The 13,187-nt window shown below is 38.6% G+C and overlaps 2 protein-coding genes across 7 annotated transcripts in view; both read right to left on the bottom strand.

Annotated features, from left to right (window-relative positions):
• Positions 1 to 13,187, bottom strand: part of MCF2L (MCF.2 cell line derived transforming sequence like) — a 146,013-nt gene that overhangs the window by 58,313 nt on the left and 74,513 nt on the right. For all 6 annotated transcript variants that reach the window (XM_060233734.1, XM_060233739.1, XM_060233737.1 and 3 more), the window contains 2 exons: positions 10,867 to 10,950; positions 4,568 to 4,682 (listed from right to left, as the gene is read on the bottom strand). In XM_060233734.1, the coding sequence (XP_060089717.1) occupies positions 4,568 to 4,682; positions 10,867 to 10,950 (199 nt within the window). The remainder of the gene's footprint in view (positions 1 to 4,567; positions 4,683 to 10,866; positions 10,951 to 13,187) is intronic.
• Positions 3,327 to 13,187, bottom strand: part of ATP11A (ATPase phospholipid transporting 11A) — a 274,169-nt gene continuing 264,308 nt past the window's right edge. Inside the window, exon 31 of the transcript XR_009555173.1 lies at positions 3,327 to 3,342. The gene's annotated coding sequence lies outside the window, so the exon portion shown is untranslated. The remainder of the gene's footprint in view (positions 3,343 to 13,187) is intronic.

Below are 13,187 nucleotides of genomic sequence, written 5' to 3'. Positions count from 1 at the left end.
CCTGTGTGAAGCAATGGTGATATCAGGATGTATGGCCTAAAATACAAATTAGTTCCTTCTGGGCTTTTTCTTGGAGTCATGAGGTAAACTCAGAATGAAGAACTAATGTCACCACCTCCCATGCCCAGAACAGACTACAACCCTCTTTGGAGATGGGGTGGAAGTGACAAGGAGGCAGATGCTTGGGAAAGCAAAGTTATTTCATCCAGCCTAATATACAGTTCCCCCCACCATGATGCTCACTACCTTCTAATCCTCCACTATAGGGGCAAATATTTGTGATGAGTCATATTTTTGCTAGAAGAGTAACAGTTTCACTCAAGATCTCTGGCTCTGAGGCATTAACCCTTCACAATCCATTACATAGCACATATTCAGGGCTTTTTTTTCCTGGAAAAAGAGGGGCGAGAACGCTCAAGAGGGAAATGAAGGAGAAACACATGAGTCCTCCTCATGAACTTTAAAACTTAAAAAAAAAATTGTTTCCACAAATTTTGTTTCCATGAAGAAGTTCCAGAACTCCATTCTGCTGCATTCTCCCAGAAAAAAATGCTTCATTAGAGGATAAGAGGTGTTCAAATCTAGTGAGTGACTTTGAACCTGCAAACGTCATCTGAATTGCTAAGTTCAGTCTTGCTCATATGTGTGCATTTAAAAAAAATGTTTAGATATAACAGACAAAATGTGACAATCAAGACAAATAAAGAAGTATGTGTTGATTCAAGATGTTACAATTAATAGAATTAGCACAAAATTAGAAAATGGCTGCTTATGATTCTTTCTGCAACTTCAGTTTCTTGTGTGAATTTTTTGGGATGCCTGCTGAATGAAAACAGCTTATCTGGCAGTTACCATCCTTCAAATGGCATGTTCAGATGCAACCACTGTATTTATCATATGCCTGGATGACTGTAGCAGCTATCACTGCCAGGAAAGGACCTCTAGAGTAATGTATCTTGGCTGCCATATTTGCACTGCAAAATAAAGCCTAGCTGCTATCACTCCTATGATACAATGACCTCTTATAATCCATTTCCCAATACCAAAACAAGCCAAACACTGTTAAATGCACTTCTATTTTGCCCTTTAGGATTAATAAAAATTTCATCGTTTTTCTCAACACTTCTAAAATATGAAAACATGAGTAAACAGGAAATAATGTAAAGTTAATGCTAAGGAAATTATCAAATGCATTAACTAACGTCAGACATAAAAGCATGAAGCATATTTTCTCCCATTTTTTTGTTAATGTTCCCTTCCTGAAACAAGCAAACCTCCTCATTTCACAGCTGGCTCCCATTTCCTTTTAATGCAAGGTGATGATGCAGAAGGTGTAGCACAAAAAGAATATTGGCATTCCACATCCAACAGCAGCCTCTAGTGGTGCATGCAAAAACTGATTTCAAAATGCAATAAACTTGGAAGTAAAGATGGAACTACACATTATCAGAAAAAGCAGTGGGTGGGGTGGGGTGGGGGAACCAAAATGTCTGTCCTACGGCAAAGTACTCAATTCACTCTCCAATACAGCATGAGCAGAGCCAGACACACCAAGGATTGGATTCTGCTTTACTATTCTCGACAAAACTCCACTTTACTTTGTTCTGTGCCACTGAAGCTGACCACCAATCAAACTTTTTGGAGTACCATATAATATGTTTGTAGCAGCTTCACTTAATTGCTATAGCAAAGATGTTTTGCTGTGCGACTGTGCTAAGTGAACCATTCAATTCATATTTTTTATTAAGCACAGCCTGGCTTTGTCCATCTGGGACAGTAAAATAAGCCCATGGAGAATGTGAATTACTCCTAGGAGTGGATTACAACATTCCCTTTCCCTGTTTTGCTCCATTACCCACTTTTATTCCCTCTGTCTCAAGCTGTGAGAGGCATTAGAGATATATAGGCAGCATAATATGAGTTTTATTGGCAACTATGATTTATTATTTTATTGTTTATTACCCACCTTGACGCTTGAAAATATTTGCAATTGTAGTTGTCAGCGTCAGATATAATGACATTATATCTTAATAATAAAAAGGTATTCTGAGGATACTGATCAAGTAACAGGCAATTTGCATTGAGAGCAAATTATGAATGGCTGGACTCAGGATTACTGAATCCCAATTCAAAACAAACATAGTAGTTTAGAATAGGACAACCACCTGTCCAGTTTACTTTCTTCAACTCTGAAAGTCCAATAAGAGCTGCATACTCATCTGTCAAGGTTCCATGAGCCCTGACTGGCTTTTACCAGCTCAGTGAACATTCCAACAATGGGTGTGGTTTTTTTTGGAAATTCTGGAATTAAAAATAAGAAAGCTATATGTGTGTGTATAGAACTAGACTAAATGGGGTGGGGTGGGGGGGGCTCTTGGTTTTTAGGGAAGATTCTGTACTGAATGGAAGATTTTTTGGAAGCTTCCTGGGGTGATCATTCACAATATAAAATACAAGTAACACTCTGGGTTGTTCTCTTATTTCTTGTCCTATATAAAAACAACGGTTGAAGGCTGTATTATCTACTTTGTAACCAGCCTTTTTAAAAAAGTGGGGTTTTTTGTGAGTGATGGGGATGCAACAGAAATTAGGATACTTTGTGTTTTATGATGTCTACTTCCCACAGAAATGTGCCAAAGTTCATGTCCCAAAAGATTTGACAAATGAACCAGATCCTCAGTCTTTTCCAATTTGCAAATTTCTTTCAGTCATTTTGTAGTCTGATGGAAAATAGCCTTTTTATTAACCTGTGCTTATTAATTTTTGGGAAAGCAGTGAGAAAAGTGAGCAAAATGAAACAGAGCCCTTTTGAATGCATTTGGTACCCTGGTTGTAGCTTCTTTACTTTTGGTTAAAGAAACATTTTATAGGCATTCCAACCATGTTCAAAGGGGATTGAAGTTTTCAGGAAATAGGCAGGAGGACTTTGACCTATCCTTTGTACAACCTAGTCATTTTGAGCACCCAGAACCTGACTTGTTTGTGGGAAGTTATCTGTGTGAACAGCAATCTGGGAACCTTTTGTGCTAACCGCAGCTTTGTGGTGCTAAGAAATCAGTTCGCATTAAATGGATTTAGCTCTATACTTACTCTTTAATTTTGGTTTGATTTTAAATCGTGCTGCTATGGGATTATTGAAGAAATGGACTTGGGTTACTTACTGGAAGCATAACAATTTCCACTGTGTGTAATTTATGATCTTGTTTGCTGAGGGCTGGGACTACATAAGATACTCACATATAGTATGACAATTGAGTGTACCAAACCATAAACGTTTTTATTTTTTAAAAAATAGGCCTTTATAGTACATGATACAGGATATTGCTAAGCAATTCAAACAAACTTCCCTTTGATGTGCCAAAGCAAACTCTGTCATATCACCCTCACACAGACAGATGCCTACCGAAAAACAAACTGAGCGATGTATACACGTAACATTCACATCACTATACCCACCAATGCCTTCACTAGGATAATCTTTTCTCAAAATATTAAAATGATGCCCCGTCATCACTCAACAATGCATCCATTTCATAGAGTGCTGCGTTATTATCTTACTGTGGTCTGCAACCTGCCAGCTACTAAACTGAACTGCCTGAATACTACATAGGTACCTTTTTTCTTTTTCTTTTGCATGAAACTGACTCATAAATACTGTGGCATAAATAAAATATGCATTATGTGTCATAGTAAACACTCAGAGAGTTACCCTTTATGCTGGAGGAATAAAAACATTTGCTCCAATTACCAATTTACTTGCTGCAGCAGGAATGTTACTGTGCTCCTCTAATCTAACATCTAATCCCAATTCCATTTTCTTTGTGGCACTACAGTAATTCCTACAAGGGGAATGTTGCTTTCTGCCAAGGCACTACTGAATCCCATGCTCTCCCAGCTTTTCCTCCCAAGATGCAGAGGTTAAACTTGTCTTGCTTTATTTTTTTAGAAAGGTGATGATAACAGAGACCCTGAACTCCAGGTTCCTAATTGCTGGGGCAACTAAAATGGTTAAGGGGGTCTTTAGCTTAGAGAAACTATGACTGAGGGGTGAAATGATAGAAGTTTACAAAATAGTGTATGGAACAGAGAAGGCAGAGAAAGTAGTATTTTTCTTCCTTTCTCACAATACAAGAACTTGTGGGTACTCAAAGAAATCAGTGAGCAGTAAGCTTAGAACAGATAAAAGGAAGTACTTCTTCACCAAAAGAGTAATTAACACATGGAATTCACTGGCACAGGAAGTGTTGGTGGCCATAGGCATAGACAGCTTCAAGAGGGGATTGGATAAACATATGGAGTAAAGGTCCATCTGTTACTATTAAGTCACAAGGTATAGATTAAACATGTCTTGGGCAGTGATGCTCAGTATTCTTGGTGCTTGGAGGGGGGCAACAGTGGGAGGGCTTCTGGAGTTCTAGCCCCACCAGTGGACCACTTGATGGCACCTGGGTTTTGGCCACTGTGAGACACAAAAACATTGGTCTGGATGGGTCGCTGGTCTGATCCAACATGACTTTTCTTATGTTCTTATTGGATAAATACTCTTTTGCTTGTGCACAGACCTTACCTGGGGATATTAGTGAGGTATGTCAGAACACTCTGAAAATCCTTTTCTGGAATTTCGCTGAAAGCTGAATATTCTGGAAAAGTAATGACGGGGCAGCCATCTTTCCCTCGCCCACCTAACAATAAAAACAAAATTTATTCACTTACAAGCCACTCAATTTCAGAGCATTAACATGAGAACAAATTGATTTTGACATCAGAAAATTGCATTAATTCAATTATTTTTGTTTGTAGTCAGATCAGTAACAAAAGGTCCAACGTTGGTAGTATTATAGACAAAATGCTGTAGGTTTCTGAAGGTAATAAAAGTCAAAACTTCATGCCTACTGTATGATGCAGTAACAATGGCCATTTCCACACTGGCGATTTGCCATGGATTAAATGCTTTTGGGGAACAGGATTTCTCAGGACTTCTCAGAGATCTTCCCCAAACCTCCTTGGCTGCAATGTTTTGAGACGGCCTGTAGCAAAGCCAGGTTAGTAGCTCTGTGTGCAAGAAGATATGGATTTTCCCAGTCCCACTTACAAAGCAGCTATTTTCCCTGTCCCCAAGGCAGCTATTCCCTGCCACCCTTCATGGAACCATTGAGCTTTTCTGAGAGATTTTTTTTAATTGTCATTTAAATATACCTATTTGTCAACTGGTATATTGATATAACAATATTCTAGTATGACAATTATTTAAAAAATAATGAAAAGCTGCCCCTCCCCCCAGTGCGGAAGGGGCAAATGGCCACCATGGGGACCGGATAAGGGGAAACAATCCACCTTCTGGAAGCCTCATTACCACTGTGCAGCACTGAGAGCCACAACAACAACCACGCTTCTGAAGAAATCAACACAGAGAAGAGCAACTGGATGCGCCTAGGCAACATCATAGGTCCTGAACAGATTGGCTTCTCCAAAGGCAAATCTGCTATGGACCATTGCTGCACTCTGGCCTTCCTTGCTGAAATATATATGCATACCGGGACAAAAAAATTATATGCTGCCTTCATCGATTTGAAGGGCGCTTTTGATTCAATAGATAGAGCCCAACTATGGATTAAGCTAAATTACCTGGGAATGGACCCTCGTCTGCTGTTTCTCTTGAGGAAACTTCATTCTAATACTTTTTGCCAAGTGAAATTTTCTTCTAGGGGTGACTTGACTAGCAAAATCCCAGAGTTAAAGGGGGTTAAACAAGGTTGCGTGCTGGCCCCACATCTTTTAAATTTATTTTTAACTGACTTGGCACAATTTTTGAACCCTATTAATGGTCATCTGCCTAAACTAGCAGGCCGAGCGGTCCCCTTATTACTTTATGCCCATGATACTACCATCCTCTCTTGCACAAGTGTGGGCCTGCAAAGGTATTTGAATGCCTTCTATAACGACTGTAATTCACTCTCTATCAATTATGCCAAATCTAAAGTAGTTGTCTTTTCAAATTGCTGGAGCCCACAGAGATGGTTTATTGGCAACTCAACAATTGAGCAAACAAAATTTTTTAAATACTTGGGGATCACTTTTAATCACAAGTTAAGCTGGGTTTCACACCGTAACAACACCGTCAACTTGGCTAAATGTTCGGCTGCTCAAATTAAAGTTTTTCTTTGCAAGGGGCAACCAATTAGTTCCAACAGCAATTAAGGTGTTCAAAGCCAAAACACTAGCCCAAATTCTCTATGGTATCCCTATATGGATCTCAGCATTTACCAGGAAAGTGGAGGCATTCAAGCCTCATTCTTTAGACAAATTCTTGGTAAGCCAAAATGTGTGTCCTACTTTGCTCTCTGCTCTGAAGTGGGTCAGTCTTTGGTGGAGACAAAAGCCTGGATTGCAGTGTTTAAATTCTGGCTCAAAATTCACTTTAGAACAGATCCTAACAGCCTTCTTGATTGTATGAAAAGAAACCCATATATTTCATCCTGGACAGCAGTGCTTATGTCCAAACTTAACCAGTTGGGGATAGAGGTTAATTATTTTTTTTACTTCTGATGAGTCATATATCTTCAGAAGTATTAAACTGAGACTGTGGGAGTTGGAGGAAATGAAACTACGGCCAACAGACACTTATATTTGCTCCCCAGCTTCCTTAGGTCTTTATGCTTTCTGCGGCAAAATGCCCCATTATCTATCAGACTTAACCATTCCAAGTCATCGCAGGGCATTTATGTTGGCTAGACTAAATGCGTTTCCCTCCAAAGTTTTACAAGGGAGATATCATCGAGTCCCTTTAGGCAACAGACTCTGTTCCTGTGGAGCGAATATTTCCGACTCAATTCAGCATATATTGCTTGATTGTTCCTTTTATCGTAATCTCCGTAAAGATTTATTTTGTAAGCTTTCTTTCTCCCCAGATTTGTCTATTCTGTCACCCTGTTATTATTTATTGAATGATACTGAGGGGGAGGTTAGCGAGGCTGTGGCAAAAATTTTGGCTGACATCCTTAAATTTAAATCTGACCATGTATAAATGTATCTGTAAGCTCCGTTTCATTTTGATTTTATCTCCAATGTTTAAATTTTTATATTCTGTGTATTTTTATTTGTAGCTGTTATGCCATTAAAGGTTTGGTATGTATGTAACAATATTCTACTATGACAATTATTTAAAAAATAATGAAAAGCTGCCCCCACCCCCCTCAGTGCGGAAGGGGCAAATGGCCACCATGGGGACTGGATAAGGGGAAATAATCCACCTTCTGGAAGCCTCATTACCACTGTACAGCACTGAGAGCCACAACAACAACCACACTTCTGAAGAAATCATCATAGAGAAGAGCAACCTAGTCAGTGATGTGCCCCATGTTTATAAATCAAGGTTTGAGTCCAGTGGTAGCTTTAAGACTAACAAAGTTTTATTCTCGGTATAATTTCATGTGCATGCACACTTCTTCATATGCTTCTGTTCAGGAGACAATGAAGACTGGTGCCTGCTCCCAAGGTAGCTAAGATAAAGGCAGGAGAGAGGTTTTTCCTTCCATGTGTGAGGCTGTCTGAAAGGCCTAGGTAACTCCTCTTTCTAAGCTTCACTACTTTCTTAATGTGCGTCCAAGCTTCTCACAGCACAGTCTTTCAGTGCTAGAGTAGGAAACTCAACTCTAGATGATTAACAAGTGGCTGCAGAATGAAGAAGGACATAAAAATATACCAAAGAGAAACAAGGCTCTCCTCTCACAGGTAGAGTCACTTCTAAAAAAACATGTACTCTTGCATTAGATAAATTCCTGGAGGAGGATTACCGGTATGGCTATAATTCAAGAAGGCAAAAAAAGGCAACTTTAGGAAACTGCTGTCCTCTAAACTTCAGAGTAAATGATAGGGAACACAAACAGACCCGTAATGGTAGCCCATTCACGTTGTACTACTGATATGGTCATTTCTTTATTCTATCATTGGAACCCTGGAAAAGTAGCCTCCAATATCTTTAAGAACTTTGTGTTCTTGAAATTTGTTGCTACATTGTTAATCACTTTGAGTCTAAGCAGAGAAGGGGAGATATAAATGTTTCAAATCAATAAAGATTACCTTCTGATTAGAACAAAAGTTACTTAGCAACAGAACTGTATTAAACCAAACCAAGGTAACTGCATAATTTATGTTTGAACTACAATTCCTGTAAACTTTATCAAGAGGGAGAAAATGACACTAATCCTGGCACAGTAGCAGAATCACACATGCAAGTAATTTGCTACATCAATGGCAAAATAATAAATATGGTTCTGATGTTGCAAGGACACACTTCAAACAAGATCCTTGAAATTAACTGGTAACATGCTACAAAGCCCAGGGTCTATGGGCTTCAGAGAGAAGTAACCTTGGAGCAGTAAATTGTGATGAAAGTGTAATACTGCTGGAACAAAGTTCTCTTATGTACCACCACCTGTAAAATAGCAAGCCTGTTGGTGCAGGATCAAAGGGTTAACTACAAATCCATGGAATTAGGATCATTTCTGTTCAGCATCGATGCACAGTGGATGTAACCAAATAACAATTATGTTTGCAGATGGATGCATTTACAAATGTGCAGAGTAGTTTATTGTAACAAGAATGTATAGCAGTCTTGTTGCACTTTATAAAGACTAACAAGTTTTTAACTGTACCATAATTTTTCATGAACTAGAGTCTTTGTGCATACATCCAAATAAGTGGGCTCCAGTTCATAACAGCTTATGTTCTGATAAAAATCTGTTAGTCTTTAAAGTACTACAGCACTAGAGAAGCAAAGGCCTGGAAAATACCCTGGAGAAATTCAGAAAATAGGGTGTTTTCTCTGAGGGCTTTCTCTGAATTCCTCCCCCCGCTCCAGTGGAAATATAGGAAATGCATGGGAGGACTAAAAAAAAAAAATTCCCACAAAGCATTTTCTCTTTCAGAATAAGTGAAATGCATTTGAAAGCAAGATTCCTGTTTATGAAAGGCAGTCTACAGTTCAACCTTTCCAGACTCAGGAGGAGTCACCTTAACTTCCAGATGATGGCACAGAACACTCTGAGCATAAAAAAAGAAGTATATGAAATTACATGACAGGAAGTGTGGGAATCAGAATTATGACCTCAATGGAATCATGGCTGGGCCTGTAAGAAGCAGACCAAGGGAACCTGCCAAAAATTAGGAGACCATCCCCAGTGAGGAACAAACCAATGGATGAATCCTCTTCATCACTTCCTGACCTCATATCTCAATTCTCATGACCTTATTATACCCTCATTTCCTCAGTTGAATGTCCAAAGAGGTGTGGTGGTCATCAATATAAAATATTCAGAGCTCCTAAGTACATTGTAGACATGTTAAATGCATTTTCAAAGTTAAATGAGACGAGGTTTTTAAGTTTAAAGGGTAATTTAAATGTGTCTAAGGTAACTAAATGTGTATACAATAAGCTATAATGTATATGGCAATAATACACTACTGATGAGCTTGCCGTTTTCAATGTTATAAAGTTTAGCTCAATCTAGTAGCGCCTTTTATCAGCTTCAGCTAAGGCCATTCCTCAAAATGTATGATCTAGTCATATCCAACTTAGATTACCATAATTCACTCGACACAAGGCTGCCTTTGAAAACAGACCAGAAACTCAATGTGTTCAGATTGCAGCAGACAAGCTATTCACAGGGATCATAATCACCCTGGTGCAAAAAATCTGATGCACATTTGTTTTCAAACACAATTCACAGAGCTTGTTCTTACCTCTACAACTCTAAATGGCCTGTGGCCAGGCTACTTGAAGGACTGCCTCCTCCCATGCTATTCAGCCTGCCATTTAAGAGTTGCCCCACAACAAGCCATGTTTTCTGTGCCCTCACTTTCAAAGGTTAGGAATATGACAACCAAGAACAGGGCTTTTTCAGTAGTAGCACCTTGCTTGTGGAATGCCGTTCCCCCTGAGGTTTACCTGGTATCTATGTTACTTTCTTTAGGTGCCAGGCTAAAACATTTCTGTTCACCCAGACTTTTAATTAAGGGATAGTTTTGTTTTGTTTTTTTAAACCAACATTAGTCTGGAAACTTGTTTTAAGCTTTCAATGGTCTGTTTTTATGGTTCATAGTTTTATGCTCGGCTGGGTTCCCAGAAAGGTGGCACAACAATTTTCTAATTAAATAAATATCCAGATATGCTGTAACATATTGTGAATGCTGGAGCAGATATGCATTCTCTCTCTAGTACCGTGCATACCTGCAATTTTTACTATAGAAACCCAAGTCATTTATACATTTACATTTTATAAATCTGATAAAGCAATCAATTTTACATGCTTTTTACGTGTTAGAACTATAACAAAGCAATTAATTTTACATGCTAAACAAGTTATATATGATATATTTTATGTTGTTAGGACAGAAAATAAACCTTACATTTGATAAGGAAGTACTTTGTATATTTCAGTTTTCCCTAACATTTCTTTCTAATTTTTAAATTAAAACTAGAAAATAAACTAAATTTGTCCATGGCTTCAGAACTGCCAGGAATGTTACACCTCCACACAAGACTCTTGTTTAAAGTTGTGAAACTGATACTCAACAGGGTATTTCATTTTCACTTGATCTCTGGTCAGAGCTACTGACCTTTGCGTAAAAAGCAGACATCCAACCTGTGCTGTCTGGAGCTGATGTGGTTGAAAATATTAAACTATTTGCCATATAATATAAACTATTTGCGTTCCCCATGTGACAAATATGCATTTAGCACAATTCCATAGTAATATAGTTGGAAGTATTAATGAGAAAAAAATCAACAATTGAAAAAGAAATACTACATAAATATAAATTCAACCCTTGTTATTTAAACACTTTAATATGAAGAGCTGCCCTTACCGGATAGATAGGCGAACTTCTTCCTTAGCTGATCCTCAATATCTGTTGCACATAGGGGGACAACATCTTGATGCATGATTTCATCTGAAACAAACCCCAATACACACTTTATAAACTTACGTAGATGCCAGATTCTTACATTCATTTTATTTTCATCCCCCATGAATATGCTTCCTTTCCACAACTGTTTACATTAACAATTCAAAACAATTTCATAGAGACAACTACAAGTAGACTCCAACACTATTGACATTAAACAGAAAAGGCTATACTATAAAAGAAATACACAACAAAAGGGATAGCTCTAGTTGAAAATTCCAGCTGTTTGAAGGGGAATAGGCCTTCCTCATTTTCCTGCAGCCCCAAAAAGTCATTCCTGTGAATGAGGTAGAATAATAGGAATTGGAAGTGGGAAAGGGTCAAGTCAGCCTTACCTTCTGTAGTGGAATTTTCCCACTCGATCCAATGCACTATGCTAATCTGTAAATTAAATCTCTGTTCTCAAAGAAGAATTTTCAAATGTCCAAAAGTGCTCACAATGTGCTACCCTTAATTAAAAGTTGCACCTAGGTAATCAATTTTTTAAAATTATAAGGGCAAAAAGACAATCTTTTGATGCACATTTTTGTCTTCTAGTGGCAAATAGTTTGTTTGTTTATTGTTACTGAAGTCCAAACATAGGGAAGAGTGGCAAATACTGTTATGTGCCATTGTATTGATTGAAACACTATTATAAGGCTGCGGTCAGATGACAGTTTGGCTATGTCTCTAATTTGATCATTATTTTTTTGTGCTGGAGAATTCTGACAAAACATCCACTCTTAACCTGCTACTCTCCACGCTCACTCTGTGGTTGACCATTCAGATTATTGCTGCATGGTAACCACGGACTGGCTGGTCAGGTGGCATCCTGTTTTAGTTTGTCTCTCGTGCATGTGCATAAGCACATATCTGAAGCACCAGCTCACTTTTTTGACAGCTCTGCAATCCCTCTTCCAAATACTGTATTTCTCCACCAGAAATCACTCTTTCCCACCTGATCTTACTTCCTTTCCCACATTTCATAGAATTCTATATATTTCTGTGGCACTTTCCATGAGCAACTTGAACCTTTTTCTATCCCCATAGAACTTTCCCACCAGAGCAATATTATGAAGTGGCTTGGAGTAAAGTTCTGGGGGCAGAATCCTGGCTGCCATTATGGGAGCCTAAACAGTGATTATTTCCAGCACCATCCCCCCCCCCCCAAATGGCAGAATGGGTATTTTTCTTGAATTTGTTGCTCCAAAACAACCCTTCTGTGGGCTCCCAATCACAACAAAATATTGCTGCAAAGGATCATGCAAGCAATTATTAAAACCTCTTGAATGATCCAATGATATGCACATCACTTTTTTAAAAAATGGGGGGTGAGCAGGAAGGGAAGGTTCAGACTTTCCAAACAGCTTGACTTCACAATGGGAGAGCTCAGACATCTGGAAGTACAGGGTGAACCCTAGACTTCCCCTGATGTTGGAAAATTCACAATCAAGAAGGGGTGAGACCAGGGTAGGGGGTGATGACTGGAAAATGGGATACTGATGCTGCTCTTTTAATGTGATTTTTAAATCCTCAGGATAACAGCAACATCAGATTAAATAGCACATCTGACCTCAGCCTAAGAGTTGTTTTAACAGACGTAATTTATGAATGTTATCTGCTCCGAGTCCTATTGTAAAGGGAAGGGAAGGCTATAACTATACTAAATAAACAAATAAAAGCTATCAGGTGAATTATTGCATATTTGGTATTAAACTTCAGTTCCAACATCATGTTACCCATTATTTATCTTGAAAAATATGCATAAAGAAACACTATGATTTGAATATACAATTAAGCATGAGATTTCAATTCATTCAGTCTGCAATCCAGAGAAACTTCTTAGCCTATGCAAACCACTTCTAGATTCTCATGGATATGTGGGGCCAACTTTTATTTCTGGAGCAACCACTAGCATTCCAAAGGTGCAACTTTCAGTATTCTCAAACTTCAAGAGTGGATTGTCAGAGAGAATGGATGGTACTGCAAGGAGAAAGCTAAAAAGTCACTGTGTCTGCACAGTGCTATTGATCCCACCCCCAAGTAAAGCTACTTCATGGAAACTTTTAATATTTGTGCTGAAAGTGACCATGCAGAATGTACTCCACCCAGGGCTTTTTTTGAGCAGGAACACAATTCTGGCTGGCTTGGTGACAGGGGGTGTGGCCTAAAATATGCAAATGAGTTCCTGCTGGGCTTTTTCCACCTATCAATGACCTATAGCAACAGGAAGCAATGTATCC

This window comes from Heteronotia binoei, chromosome 3, assembly GCF_032191835.1.
Source record: "Heteronotia binoei isolate CCM8104 ecotype False Entrance Well chromosome 3, APGP_CSIRO_Hbin_v1, whole genome shotgun sequence".
NCBI classification, from domain to species: Eukaryota; Metazoa; Chordata; class Lepidosauria; order Squamata; family Gekkonidae; genus Heteronotia; species Heteronotia binoei.
The sequence above is the reverse complement of the archived record's forward strand: the minus strand, read 5'-3'. Positions and strand labels throughout refer to the sequence as shown.